The sequence below is a fragment of the Rattus norvegicus genome, chromosome 2 (assembly GCF_021556685.1).
Source record: "Rattus norvegicus strain SHRSP/BbbUtx chromosome 2, alternate assembly SHRSP_T2T, whole genome shotgun sequence".
Classification (NCBI taxonomy): domain Eukaryota; kingdom Metazoa; phylum Chordata; class Mammalia; order Rodentia; family Muridae; genus Rattus; species Rattus norvegicus.
The window spans coordinates 230,120,872-230,135,458 of record NC_141535.1 but is presented as its reverse complement, the minus strand read 5'-3'; the positions used below and the strand labels follow the sequence as shown (position 1 = coordinate 230,135,458).

General features: G+C 40.5%; 1 protein-coding gene across 3 annotated transcripts in view; it reads right to left on the bottom strand.

Moving 5' to 3' along the window:
* Stpg2 (sperm-tail PG-rich repeat containing 2) overlaps positions 1–14,587 on the bottom strand; it is a 526,121-nt gene that overhangs the window by 408,652 nt on the left and 102,882 nt on the right. For all 3 annotated transcript variants that reach the window (XM_087631242.1, XM_087631240.1, NM_001100993.1), the window contains 2 exon segments: positions 6,115–6,271; positions 2,725–2,888 (listed from right to left, as the gene is read on the bottom strand). In XM_087631242.1, coding sequence (XP_087487368.1) covers positions 2,725–2,888; positions 6,115–6,271 — 321 coding nt within the window.

Here is a 14,587-nt window from a genome sequence, read left to right as displayed (position 1 = left end):
TTATATTCTGGTTTGTTCCCCTGTTAGTGCTGATGCTTCGTCTTAATCATAGTGTACATAGTAAATACTTGCAAAATCTGATTCCAACTTAATTGCAAGATTTTTAAATGTCCTTAGACACAATGCAATGACGCACAGCTTAGGAAACAATTTCTGCAAAGTAGCCATTTCACATTGTAATACTCTGAAAGTCAGACACGGTGTTCTAAAGTCAGTCATCAAAATAGAGTATGATCTGGTAGACGGCTAATGTCAATATGTGCAAAGCACTCAGGAGGCTAGACGCACGGAGACAAGTATTCTTAATTAAAAACGGGGCGCAGAACTCGACCAAGAGTACTCAGCTGAGGAATGCCGAATGGCTGAGAAACACCTAAAGAAATGTTCAACGTCCTTAGTCATCAGGGAAATGCAAATCAAAACAACCCTGAGATTTCACCTCACACCAGTGAGAATGGCTAAGATCAAAAACTCAGGTGACAACAGATGCTGGCGAGGATGTGGAGAAAGAGGAACACTCCTCCATTGTTGGTGGGATTGCAGACTGGTAAAACCATTCTGGAAATCAGTCTGGAGGTTCCTCAGAAAATTGGACATTGAACTGCCTGAGGATCCAGCTATACCTCTCTTGGGCATATACCCAAAAGATGCCTCAACATATAAAAGAGACACGTGCTCCACTATGTTCATCGCAGCCTTATTTATAATAGCCAGAAACTGGAAAGAACCCAGATGCCCTTCAACAGAGGAATGGATACAGAAAATGTGGTACATGTACACAATGGAATATTACTCAGCTATCAAAAACAATGACTTTATGAAATTCATAGGCAAATGGAGGGAACTGGAAAATATCATCCTGAGTGAGGTAACCAAGTCACAAAAGAACATACATGGTATGCTCTCACAGATAAGTAGATATTAGCCCAAAAGCTCCGAATACCCAAAATATGATTCACAGACTGTATGAAGCTCAAGAAGAAGGAAAACCTAAGTGTGGATGCTTCAGTACCTCTTAGAAGAGAGAACAACATACTCACAGGAGGAAATACAAAGACAAAGTGTGGAGCAGAGACTGAAGGAAAGGTCATCCAAAGACTGCCCCACTTGGGGATCCATTCCATATGCAGCCACCAAACCCAGTCTCTATTGCTGATGCCAAGAAGTGCTTGCTGACAGGAGCCTGATATGAATGAATGTCTCCTGAGAGGCTCTGCCAGAGCCTTACTGATACAGATGAGGACACTTGCAGGTCACCATTGGAGTGAGAACAGGGACCCCAATGGAGGAGTTAGGAGAAGGACTGAAGGAGCTGAAGGGGTTTGCAACCCCATAGAAAGAACAACAATATCAACCAACCAGAACCCTTCCCAGAATTCCCAGGGACTCAACCACGAACCAAAGAGTACACATGGAGGGACCCATAACTCCAGCTGCATATGTAGCAGAGGATGGCATTGTCTGGCATCAATAGGAGGAGGAGAAGCCCTTGGTCCTGCGAAGTCTTGTTTCCCCAGTGTAGGGGATTGCCAATGTGTTGAGGTGGGAGTGAGTGGGTGGGAAAAGGCGCATCCTCATAGAACCAGGGAGAGGGAGGATGGGAGAGGGGGAAACCGGGAAAGGGGATAACATTGGAAATGTAAATATATAAACTATCCAATTAAAAAATGAGATGTGAGTTTTCACTTGTTTCTAAGTCATTTATGCCTTCTCTTTTCCAAGTGTCAAAATAAATCCTGAGTGATGAAGCAGAATGTCACTTGTGGCCAAGGAGATGGCTCAATGGGGAAAGACATCGGCTGATAAGGCTGAGGCTTAAGTACATCTCAAGAGCCTACATGGTTCAGGTAGAAAACTCGCCCATGGAAGTTATGCTCTGGCCCTCACAGACACCCCATGGCATGTGAACACACACACACACACACACACACACACACACACACACACACACACACACACACTGTTTAAAATGCCAGGATATAACCCAGTACCATTTCCAGTGAGTTTATACTAAAAAAAAAGATTATAAATTATATTATAGTTATATAATACAATTACATTATACATACTTCTGTGTAATCTGTGATATTATATAATTATATATTATAAAATTATATTCCCTATGTCTGTCCTAAGCCAAAAGCTAATTAATAAACTATTCCCTCCACTGAATCAAAATTTCAAGCTCCCATTCTCATCTACTGAACCCTACTGCTTGCCTTACCCACGAAGAACTTCTTCTTAGAAAACAGCATTTTTAAACTGGCCCTCTGGTTAATTCTCCCTAAACCTCAACGATTCTGTACCAAATATGTCCATTGCTTTGTCTGAAGCTATGAGGCCTCTCTTTCCTGACCTCCTCCCCTTGAACACAGCTTTGCTGCAGTCTTTTGTCAGATGTGATGTCTGTGATCTCCAGAACTTCGGTTTGTACGGTGTTTGTTTTCATGCTTCTGTCATTCATCTGCGGAGTGTGATCAGTCTTCTACTTTTCATGACACATAGAATATAGCAGTAAGAATAGCTCACCATGGGGCCGGGGACTTAGCTCAGTGGTAGAGCGCTTGCCTAGGAAGCGCAAGGCCCTGGGTTCGGTCCCCAGCTCCGAAAAAAAGAACCAAAAAAAGAAAAAAAAAGAATAGCTCACCATATTTGCTTAGCAATTGTGTTACTACATAATAAATAAAATAAAATAAACACATGAATGTCTTGCTAGTAACCTACCACCTGATAATCACTGGGCCCAGGGCCAGCGAAGGCTTTTTCCTGAACTGCGAACAGAGCTCGAGGCACAGAAGAACCAAATCCAGTTTTCATTTTTTTCTTCAAGTGGGGTTTTTTAACCTGTGCTTTTACAATGTTGGTTGAGATATCATAAAAACCAGGACCTAAAATTATAAAGAACATTATATATAAGAATAAGCACGCCTTTGAGAACTTTTTTTAACTCAGTAACATTCAGTAAACTTTTTAGAAGGAGGCCCATATATTTCTGGCTATATAGTATAGGCACTTTTTAAAACTTATCAATCGCTTTAAAAGTTAAAGAGCAAATATGAGTGGGTGTCAGAAGCATGCAGAGAAAGCAGTGACAACATTCTAAATGATTCGACTTACATGAAACTATAAAGCTTAAAAAAGGCAGGCTCAGAAGGTGCCTGGGGACAAGAATGGGACATTAATGCCAAGGGTGCATGTGAGAAATTTTAAATTATGGAACTGTTCCAAAACTTTGTAATGACAGTGATTGCCAGTGTAAAAGAAAACTGGCAGTGTGGCATCATTTGTAAGCCATAAGCCATGCTGAGCTGTAGTGACCACTCCAGGAAATCGCTGACAGAAGAAATCTCAAATGTGCTGAGAAGAAACATACTGAGAACGGCAGTAGCTACTTTCTTCCCCAGAGACAATACCCTGAACCTTTACAACATCAAAGCAAAGCTACCAAAGGAAATTATTCCTTCCGTAGTAATTTTTCACAGCCTAAGTTAACTAAACCTTCTCCCCTCAACTACTAAGGCTTTCTAACTCCTTCCCTAATGAGACATGCTCTAATTTTTCCTAGGGTCCTAGTTTGTCTTCTGTTGCAATGATTGAAACATTAGCCAAAAGTAACCAGGACGGAATAGTCAGATTGAGACAAATGTAGTGAGCTCAGTGACCTCAGGAACTTATAATGTTCTTGATGGGAAGGAGGAAACTCCGCCTCTCCTGCCCTGCTCCTCCAGTGCACACAGCTCCACTCCACACATCCCTCTGTCTTTGGTGGTCACGCCAACTCCTGGCCTCTCCAATATGCTGAGGTCTGCACTGCAACAGAGGCTGCCTCTCCTGGGCACTCTTTATGAACTCAAACCAGGCCTGAAGGTGCCAAGCCTCACCTCTCTCTACAACACTTCAATCTCCACTACAACCGAGACCGCGACTGTGGCAGCGGTACCCTGATTTCTCTGCTGGGATCCATCGTTCCTAAATGGTACCAAGCTGCATCTACTGCCTCTACCTTTACGTCTCCAAACCCAGTGCCATGTAGACTATTCTTCCCCATTATCAAGCTCAGAAACCAGTTTGAGATGTAACCTTGACTTCGTTGTCTGTGTGCTGACACTGAGAAAATACTTCTCAGAATAATGTCACCTCAATGATGCTGGTATCGTATTAGGCACAACTGATTCTTCAGCCAATTCTAAACAGCATCAATTGTTCCAATAAAGTAAAATTCCACTACCAGAGATTCTTTTTGTTTTCATTTTTTAATTGGTTATTTTATTTATTAATATTTCAGATGTTATCCCCTTCCCAGTTTCCCCTCCACAAACCCCCTATCTTCTCCCTCACCCCTGCCTCTGTGAGTGTGCTCCCCTACCTGCCCACCCACTCCTGCCTCAGCAGCCTAGCATTCCCCTCTCCTGGGTCATCAAGCCTCCACATGAACAAGGGGCTCCCCTCCCAGTGATACCAGATAAGGCAATCAATCCTCTGCTACATATGCAGCTGGAGCCATGTGTTCCCCCCACCCTATGTGTACCCTTTGGTTGGTGGGTCCCTGGGAGCTCTAGGGTCTGGTTGGTTGATATTGTTGTTCTTCCTATAGGGTCGCAAACCCCTTCAGTTCCTACAGTCCTTTCCCCAACTTTCCCATTGGAGTCCCCGCACTCAGTCAGTCTTTGACTGTGTACATCCGCATCTGTATTGGTCCGGCTCTGGCTGAACCTCTCAGAGGCTGTCCTCTACCAGGCTCTAAACTTTATACAAATGGTCCTAATAGAGTCTTGGCTTCTTTCTGGAACTTCACAAGCTATGCCCCACCTCCACACCTCTCTCAACATTCTTGTCTTCCAAGCTTCCATAACAGCCCATTAACTTCTGAGTCTTCAACAGCTTTTTCCAGCTGAAAGCTCTAAAATGCTCCCAAGGACCACAGTCAGGTCCGTCAGAGTAATGCCCCCACGATCTTAGAGCCAGTTTCCTGCTCTAGTTCAGTCTCTCTTGCTGTGATAAAGCGATAGAGCATTGAGCAACTGAACCTAGAGGGAAGAGAGGGTTTATTTGAATTACAGATTAACAGCATTAAGGAAAGCCAAGCAGAAACTTAAGACAGGGACCTGGGGGGGGGGGGGCAGGAGCTGAAGCAGAAACCATGGAAGAACACTGCTCAGTGGCTTGCCTCCCCTGGCTTGCTCAACTGCATTTCATATATAGTCCAGGCCCATATACCCAGGAAGTCTGGGTTTGGCCCATCTATATCAAGTAGCAATCAAGGAAAAGGTCGCATAGACATCCCCACCTGCCAGTCTGGTAGGAGCAATCCCAGTGGAGGTGCCTCTCCCCAGCTAAGGGTAGGGTTGTGTTAGGTTGACCATGAAACTAACCAAGGCAACTGTGATCTGTGCTCCCTTGATAGCAATTCTAAGTGCTGTCTTGTTTAATATAGCTCATGAGCCTCTTTAAATGACAGCTGATACATCTATCAAGATCACAAACTGTATACTTTAAATTATTTTTATTTTGGACAAACTAAATGTCAAAAGAGAATACATGAATAAATCACAAAGCTACACAATGATAGAAAGTTGATGTGAAATGTGTTTAGCATGTAAAGAAGATCACCTATCATCTAATGCCCCTCTCAGCATACCCACTTCGCTCCTTCCTGACAGTAACAAACATAACGGGGTATTTTCTATAGGGCTGGTCTGAATGAATCAACTTTCACATACTTTTCACTCGAGATAATATAAACAGCTTTCTTTGATGTTGAAAGACATTTTTGTTAAGATAGATACTTGGAATAAGTATTTGAGTGTCCTCTCTATGGTTCAGTTTTTCTTCAAGAGAAGTCTGTGTGGGTGGGTTCACATTCCTTAATGAAATAGGACATATCTGAATAGAACCCATAATTCAGTTATGTGTATTCTAGTCAATTGGCTCTGCTATCTAATCCTACTAAAACTTTACTATATATTGATTTGTCTGCTTACCAGATAGTCAATACCTACACTTTTTCTTTACTTTAGAATAACATAGAAATTTAATAAGTTAAATTCTCTCATGTATCCACCCTGTTAAGGATATTAAACTACACACAGTTAGACTAAAATATTAACAACAGACCTGGTAGTTCGTGGGCCTTGTAATCCTCTGTGAATCGGGCAGCTCTTTGACCAAATGGTGAAAACAGTCCTGATCTTTTCTTTGGGACCTTGAAAGCAGTTCGTGTTTCATTATACGTGCCAGGAGCTGGGGTAGACGATTTGATAGGTTCAAATCTCTGGGAAAATATGCCATTAGAAATCAAAAGTAAGATTCCATACTTCATGAGTTAGAAGCTGCCTTCTGAGTGATACAGCATCTAGAAGATACTTTTTAATGTGGCAAATGAATTAAGAACTTTTGCTCATCAAAACATTAAGTTTTACACAGCATTTGGTAAACTCACTGAAATACTAATAGAGTTAAGGTGTGTTAGAGAGCTCGTGTGTGTGTGTGTGTGTGTGTGTGTGTGTGTGTGTGTGTACACAAATGTCTACATGTTGGTGGTGAGCAGAGATCAAGTCAAAGGTCTTCGTTAGTTGCTTCTCCACCTGAGTTTTTGAGACAGGGTCTTTCATGAACCTACAGCTCACTCGTTGGCAAGGCTGGCTGGCCAAAAGGCCCCAGAGATCACCCGGTATTTACCGTCTGATACTGATGTAATCAATACTGTGGTTGCCTGGAGCATCTCCTCTTTTAACTTCTACAGTATGGTATAAGGAGTCATTCATTGCTCCTTTGTTTCTGTTTTATTGTAGTTTTAAAAGGTTTTTCATCAATTATTTATTGATTCACTTTAAATCTCAATATCTGCCTCCCTCCTCCAAGTCCCCCTCTTTCACAGCTCCTCCTTCCTTTCCCCTTCCCCTTCTTCTCTGAGAAGGGGTAAGAAACGCCTGAGTATCATCCCACCATGGCACACCAAGTCTCTGCAGGACAAGGCACATCCTCTCCCACTGAGGACAGCCAAATATGGCAGTCCAGTCAGGGGAACAGGATCCACAGGAAGGCAGCAGAAACAGGGCCGTCTCCTGCTCCAGTTGTTGGGGGACCAGGCATTAAGACAAAGCTGCATATCTACTACACATATGGGGGGCTTAGGTCTACCCCATGCTTGGTCTTTGGTTGGTGGCTCAGTCTCTGGGAGACCCTAAGGGCCCAGGTTATTTTATTCTATTGGTCTTTCGGTAGAGTCCTGTCCTCTTTGTGTCCCTCAACCCTCCCCCCGACTCTTCTACAAGACATCCCAGCGCTATGTAGTGTTTGCTATGTTTTTCTGCATCTGCTTCCATCACAGGCTGGATGAAAGCTCTCAGAGGGCAATTATGCTAGGCTTTTGTCTCTTAGCATAACAGAATACCATTAGGAGTATCAGGAATTGGTTCTTCCCCATGGGATGGGTCTTAATTTGGGCCAGTCACTGGTTGGCCATTCCCTTCAACTATGGCTCATTTTGTCCCTGCACATCACATAGGCAGGACAAGTTTTCAGTCAAAGACTTTGTGGGTGGGTAGCTGTCCTTATCCCTCCACTGGGAGTCCTGCCTGGGTACAGGAAGTAGACACTTCTGTCTTCATATCGCCCACTGCTAGAAGTCTCATCTAGAGTCAATCTCAGACTCCCTGGAGCCTCCCCTACCCCTGTCTCAGGTCTCTGGCACTTCCTAGTGATGCACTCCCTATGAATTTCCATTCTCCTTGCCCCGCTCTCCCTACACCTGATCCCCTCCCTGACCCTCTCCCACCTCCATTCGCTCTCCCACCCAGTTCGCTCCCTCTATCTACCTCCAATATATATTTTATTTCCCCTTATGAGAAAGAGCTAAGCAGCCTTCCTTGTGCCCTCCCTGTTACTTAGCTCCATTGGGTCCATGGACTGTATCATGGTTATCATATACTTTATGGCTAATAGTCACTTATAAGGGATACATACCATACATGTCTATTTGGGTCTAGGTCACCTCACTCAGGAAACTATTTTGTAATTCCATGCATTTGCTGCAAAATTTACAACGTCCTTGTTTTTAATAGCTGAGAAGTATTCCATTGTGTAAATGAACCACATTTTTTTACCCATTCTTTCAGTTAAGGGACATCTGGGTTGTTTCCAGTTCCTGACTATTAGGAACAACGTTTCTACAAACACAGTTGAGCATGTGTCCTTGTAGAGCATCTTTTGGTTTTATGTACGAGTGGTATAGTTAGGTAAAGAAGTAGAACTATTCCCAATTTTCCTGAGAAACTGCCACACAGATTTCCAGATTAGTTGTATAAGTTTACACTCCAACCAGCAATGTTTAGTGTTCCCCCTGCTCCACCACCTATCAGTGAGTGCATACCACCAAGATGTGAGTGTATACTTTTGTGACTGGGTTACCACACTTCGGATGAAATTTTCAGGTTCCATCCATTTATGTAACAATTTCACGTACTCATTGTCTATAATAGCTGAGTAGTACTTCATTGAGTAGCTGTACCACATTTTCTATATCCATACCTCTCTTGAAGGACATCTGGGTTCTTTCCAGCTTCTGGCTATAATAAATAAGGCTGCTATGAACATACGGAGCATGGGTCCTTGATATATGTTCAGCATCTTTTGGGTATATGCCCAGGAGTGCTACAGCTGGGTTCTCAGGTAGTACTATGTCCAATTTGTGAGGAAACACCAGACTGATTTCCAGAGTGGTGGCAGCAGCTTGCAATCCCACCAACAATGGAGGAGTGTTCCTATTTCTCCACATCCCTGCCAGCATCTTCTGTCACCAGAGTATTTGATCTTAGCCATTCTGACTGGTATGAAATAGAATCTATGGGTTGTTTTGACATGCATTTCCCTGACGACTAAGGTGCTTCTCAGCCATTTGGTAGTCCTCGTCTGAAAACTCTTTGTTTAGCTCTGTACCCCATTTTAATAGGATTATTTGATTGTCTGGAATCTAACTTCTTGAGTTCTTTGTATAAATTAGATATTATACCTCTATTAGATGTAGGATTGATAAAGATATTTTCCAATCTGTTGGATGCCATTTTGTCCTAATGACAGTGTCCTTTGCCTTATAGAAGCTTTGCAATTTTATGAAATCCCATTTTCCTTTTAGAGAATAAACCATTGGTGTTCTGTACAGGAAATTTTACCCTGTGCCTATGAGTTCGAGACTCTTCCCTAATGTCTCTTCTATTACATTCAGTAGATCTGGTTATAAGTGGAGACCTTTGATCCACTTGAGCTTTGGGCAAAGAAATAACAATGGGTCGACTTGCATTTCTTCTACATGGTGACCTACAGTTGAACCAGCACACTTTCTTGAAAATGCTGTCTTTTTTCTATTGGAGAGTTTTAGCTCCTTTGTCAAAGATCAAGTGAACATGGTTGTGTGGGCTCATTTCTGGGTCTTCGAATTCTATTCCACTGAGGTACCTGTCTCTGTGTCAATACCATGCAGTTTTTATCATGATTGCTCTATAATACAGCTTGAGGTCAGAAATGGTGAATCCTCCAGAAGTTCTTTTGTTGTTGAAAATATTTTTTGCTATCCTGGGTTTTATGTTATTCCAAATGAATTTGCAAATTGCTCTTTCTGACTCTGTGAAGAGTTGAGTTGAAATTTTGAAAGGGGTTGCATTGAATCTGTAGATTGCTTTTGGCAAAATGGTCATTTTTACTATATTAATCCTGCCAATCCATGAGCATGGGAGCTCTTTTCATTTTCTGAGATCTTCTTCAATTTCTTTCTTCAGAGACTTGAAGTTCTTGTCATACAGATCTTTCACTTGCTTGGTTAGACTCACACTGAGGTATTTTATATCATTTGGTATTATTGTGAAGGGTGTAATTTCCCTGATTTCTTTCTTGGCCTGTTTATCCTTTGAGTAGAGGAAGGCTAGTTATTTGTTTGAGTTAATTTTATATCCAGCCACTTTGCTGGAACTGTCTATCATGTTTAGGAGTTGTCTGGTAGAATTTTGGGGGTCATTTAAATATACTATCATATCACCTGAAAAGAGTGACATTTTACTTCTTCCTCTCTAATTTCTATCCCTTACACCTTCTTTTGTTGTCTGACTGATCTGGCTAGGACAAGTGTGATATTGAATAGATAAGGAGAAAGTGAGCAGCCTTGTCCAGTCCCTGATTTTAGTGTAATTGCCTCAAGTTTCTCTCCATTTAGTTTCATGTTGACTACTGCTTTTCTGTATACTGTTTTTACTATGTATAGGTATGGACCTTGAATTCCTGATCTTTCCAAGACTTTTAACATGAAGGGGTGTTGAATTTTGTCAAATGCTTTCGCAGCATCTAATGAGATGATCATGTGGTTTTTTTCTTTGAGTTTGTTTATACAGTGTATTATGTTGATTGATTTCCATATATTGAACCATCCCTGCATCCCTAGGATGAAGCCTACTTGAGCATGTTGAATGATCATTTTGATGTGTTCTTGGACTCAGATAATGAGGATTTCATTGAGTATTTTTGCATTAATACTCATGAGGAAAATTGGTCTGAAGTGCTTTCTTTTTAGGGTCTTTGTGTGGTTTAGGTATAAGCGTAATTGTGGTTTCAAAGAACGAATTGGGTAGTGTTCCTCCTGTTTCTATTTTTGTGGAATTGTTTGAAGAGTATTGGTATTAGGTCTTCTTTGATGGTCTGATAGAATTCTGCACTAAACCCATCTGGTCCAGTGATTTTTTTTTTTTGGTTGGGAGACTTTTTAATGACTTTCTATTACTTTACAGATTATGGGAATATTTAGATGGTTTATCTGATCCTGATTTAACTTTAGTACCTGCTATCTAACTAGAAAATTGTCCATTTCATGCAGATTTTCCAGTTTTCTTGAATATAGGCTTTCGTAGTAGGATATAATGATTTTTTGAATTTCCTCAGTTTCTGTTGTTATGTCTCCCTTTTCATTTCTGATTTTGTTAATTTGGATACTGTCTTTGTGTCCTCTTGATAGTCTGGAGGGTTTGTCTATCTTATTGATTTTCTCAAAGAAACAGCTCCTGGGCTTGTTGATTCTTTATACAGTTCTTTTTGTTTCTACTTGGTTGACTTCAGGTCTGAGATTGATTATCTCTTAGCCTCTGTTCCTTTGGGTGAATTTGCTTCTTTTTGTTCTAGAGCTTTCAGGTGTGCTGTCAAGCTGCTAGTGTATGCTCTCTCCAGTTTGTTTTTGTTATTGTTGGTGGTGGTGGTGGTGGTTTTTTGTTTGTTTGTTTGTTTGTTTGAGACACTCGGAGCTATGTGTTTTCCTCCTAGCACTGATTTCATTATAACCCATAATTTGGGTATATTGTGCCTTCATTTTCATTTAATTACAAAAAGTCTTTAATTTCTTTCTTTATTTCATCCTTGACCAAGTTGTCATTGAGTCAATGGGATTATTTAAATCTCCTTGTGTCTACTAAGGACTGTTTTGTGACGAATTATATGGTAAATTTTTGAGAAGGTACCATGAGGTGCTAAGAAGTTATTTTTTTTTCTTTTAAGATGAAATGTTCTATAGATATCTTTTAAAACCATTTGTTTCATACCTTCTGTTAATTTCAATGTGTCTCTCTTTAGTTTCTGTTTTCATGATCCGTCATTAATGAGAGTGGGGTGTTGAAGTCTCTCACTATTATTGTGTGATGTACATTGTATGCTTTGAGCTTTAGTAAAGTTTAGGTGCCCTTGCATTTGTAGCATAGATGTTCAAAATCGAGGATTCCTTTTGGTGGATTTTTCCTTTGATGAATATGAAATGTCCTTCCTTACATTTTTTTTGGTAACTGTTGGTTGAAAGTCAATTTTATTGGATATTAGAATGACTACTCCAGCTTGCTTCTTGAGACCATTTTCTTGGAAAGTTATTTCCCAGGTTTTTATTCTTAGGTAATGTCTGTTTTGTCACTAAGTTGTGTTTCCTCTATGCAGCAAAATGATGGGTCTTGTATACATATCCAGTCTGTAAGTCTATGTCTTTTTATTCCCAGGCTTCATCATAACAATTCTTTTTTATTGGATGTATTTTTATTTACATTTCAAATGTTATTCCATCTCCCAGATTACCGGACATAAGCCCCCTATCCCATCTCCCTCCTCTTCTTCTATAAGGGTGCTCCCATCCCCAACCACCCCCACTTTTGGCACCCGATGACATTCCCCTACACTAGGGGTTCCAGCCTTGGCAGGACCAAGGATTCTCATTCCATTGGTGCCCAACAAGGCCATCCTCTGCTGCATATGCAGCTGGAGCCATAGGGCAGTCCGTGCATAGTCTTTGGGTAATGGTTTAGTTCCTGGGAGCTCTGGTCAGTTGGCATTGATGTTCTTACAGTGTTGCAAGCTCTTCAGCTCTTTTAATCCTTTCTCTAATTCCTCCAGTGTGGATCCTGCTCTTAGTTCAATGGATTACTGCTAGCATTCACCTCTGTATTTGACATGCTCTGGCTGTGTCTCTCAGAAGATAACTATATCAGCCTATATCATGCACTTCTAAGCTTCGTCAATCATATCTAGTTTAGGTGGCTCTATATAAATGGGTTGTACACCCATATGGGGCAGGCTCTGAATGGCTTACTTCATTCTCTGCTCCAAATTTTGCCTCCATATCCCCTCCTATGAATATTTTCATTCCCTTTTTTAAGGAGGGAAGCATGCAAATTTTGGTCATCCTTCTTGAACTTCATGTTGTCTATGGATTGTATCTTGGGTAATTCGATCTTTTGGGCTAATATCCACATATCAATGCGTACATACCATGTGTGTCTTTTTGTGATTAGGTTACCTCACCCAGGATGATATTTTCTAGTTCGATCCATTTGCCAATGAATTTCATGAAGTCATTGTTTTTGACAGCTGAGTAGTACTCCATTGTATAGATGCACCATTGCTCTGTAATAATGCTTGAGGTCAGGGATGGTGATTTCTCCCAGAAGTTATTTTATTGTTGAGAATAGCTTTCTATATTCTGGGTTTTCTGTTATTCCACGTGAATTGGCAAATTGCTTTTTCTAGCTCTATGAAGAATTGAGTTGGAATTTTGATGGGGATTGCATTGAATCTGTAGATTGTTTTTGGCAAAATGGCCATTTTTTACTATATTAATCCTGCCAATCCATGAGCATGGGAGGTCTTTCCATTTTCTGAGATCTTCAATTTTGTTCTTCAGGACTTGAAGTTCTTGTCATACAGATCTGTCAGTTGCTTGGTTAGACTCACACCGAGGTATTTTACGTTATTTGGGACTATTGTGAAGGGTGTTATTTCCATAATTTCTTTCTCAGCCTGTTTATGTTTTCAGTAAAGGAAGGCTACTGATTTGTTTGAGTTAATTTTATATTCAGTCACTTTCTTTAAGTTGTTTATCAGGTTAAGTAGTTCTCTGGTAGAACTTTTGAGATCACTTGAGTATACTATCATATCATCTGCAAATAGTGATATTTTGACTTCTTCCTTTCCAATTTGGATTCCTTTGACGTCCTTTTATTGTCTGATTGCTCTGGCTATAACTTCCAGTACTATATTGAATAAGTAGGGAGAGAGCGGGCAGCCTTGTCTAGTCTCTGATTTTGGTGGGATTGCTTCAAGTTTCTCTCCATTTAGTTTAGTGTTAGCTACTTGTTTGCCGTATATGGCTTTTACTATGTTTCCTGAACTTTCCAGGACTTTTAACATGAAGGAGTGTTGACTTTTGTCAAATGCTTTTTCAGCACCTAATAAAATGATCATGTGGAGTTTTTTCTTTGAGTTTGCTTATATAGTAGATTAAGTTGATGGATTTTCATATATTGAACCATCCCTTCATACTGGGGTGAAGCCTACTTGATCATAATGGATGATTATTTTGATGAGTTCCTGGATTTGGTTTGCAAGAATTTTATTGTCTATTTTTGCATCTATATTCATAAGGAAAATTATTCTGAAGTTCTCTCTCTTTATTGGGTCTTTGTGTGGTTTAGGTATGAGCATAATTCTGGCTTTGTAGAAGGAATTGGGTAGTGCTCCATCTATTTCTATTTTGTGGAATAGTTTGGACAGTATTGATATGAGGTCTTCTATGAAGGTCTGATAGAATTCTTCACTGAACCCATCTGGACCTGGGCTTTTTTTGGTTGGGAGACTTTTAATATCTGTTTCTATTTCTTTAGGAGTTATGTGGTTGTTTAGATGGTTTACTGTTTCTGATTTAACTTTGGTACCTGGTATTTGTCTAGAAAATTGTCCATTTCCTCCAGATTTTCCAGTTTTGTTGAATATTGGCTTATGTAGTAGGATCTGATGATTTTTTGAATTTCCTCTGATTCTGTTGTTATGTCTCCCTTTTCATTTCTGATTTTGTTAATTCGTATACATGCTCTGAGCCTCTTGTTGGTCTGGCTAAGGATTTATCTATCTTGTTGACTTCTCAAAGAACCAACTCCCGGTTTTCTTGATTCTTTGTATAGTCCTTTTTGTTTCTACTTGGTTGGTTTCAGCTCTGAGTTTGAATATTTCCTGCCTTCTACTCCTCTTGAGAGTATGTGCTTCTTTTAATTCTAGATCTTTTAGGTGTGCTGTCAAGCTG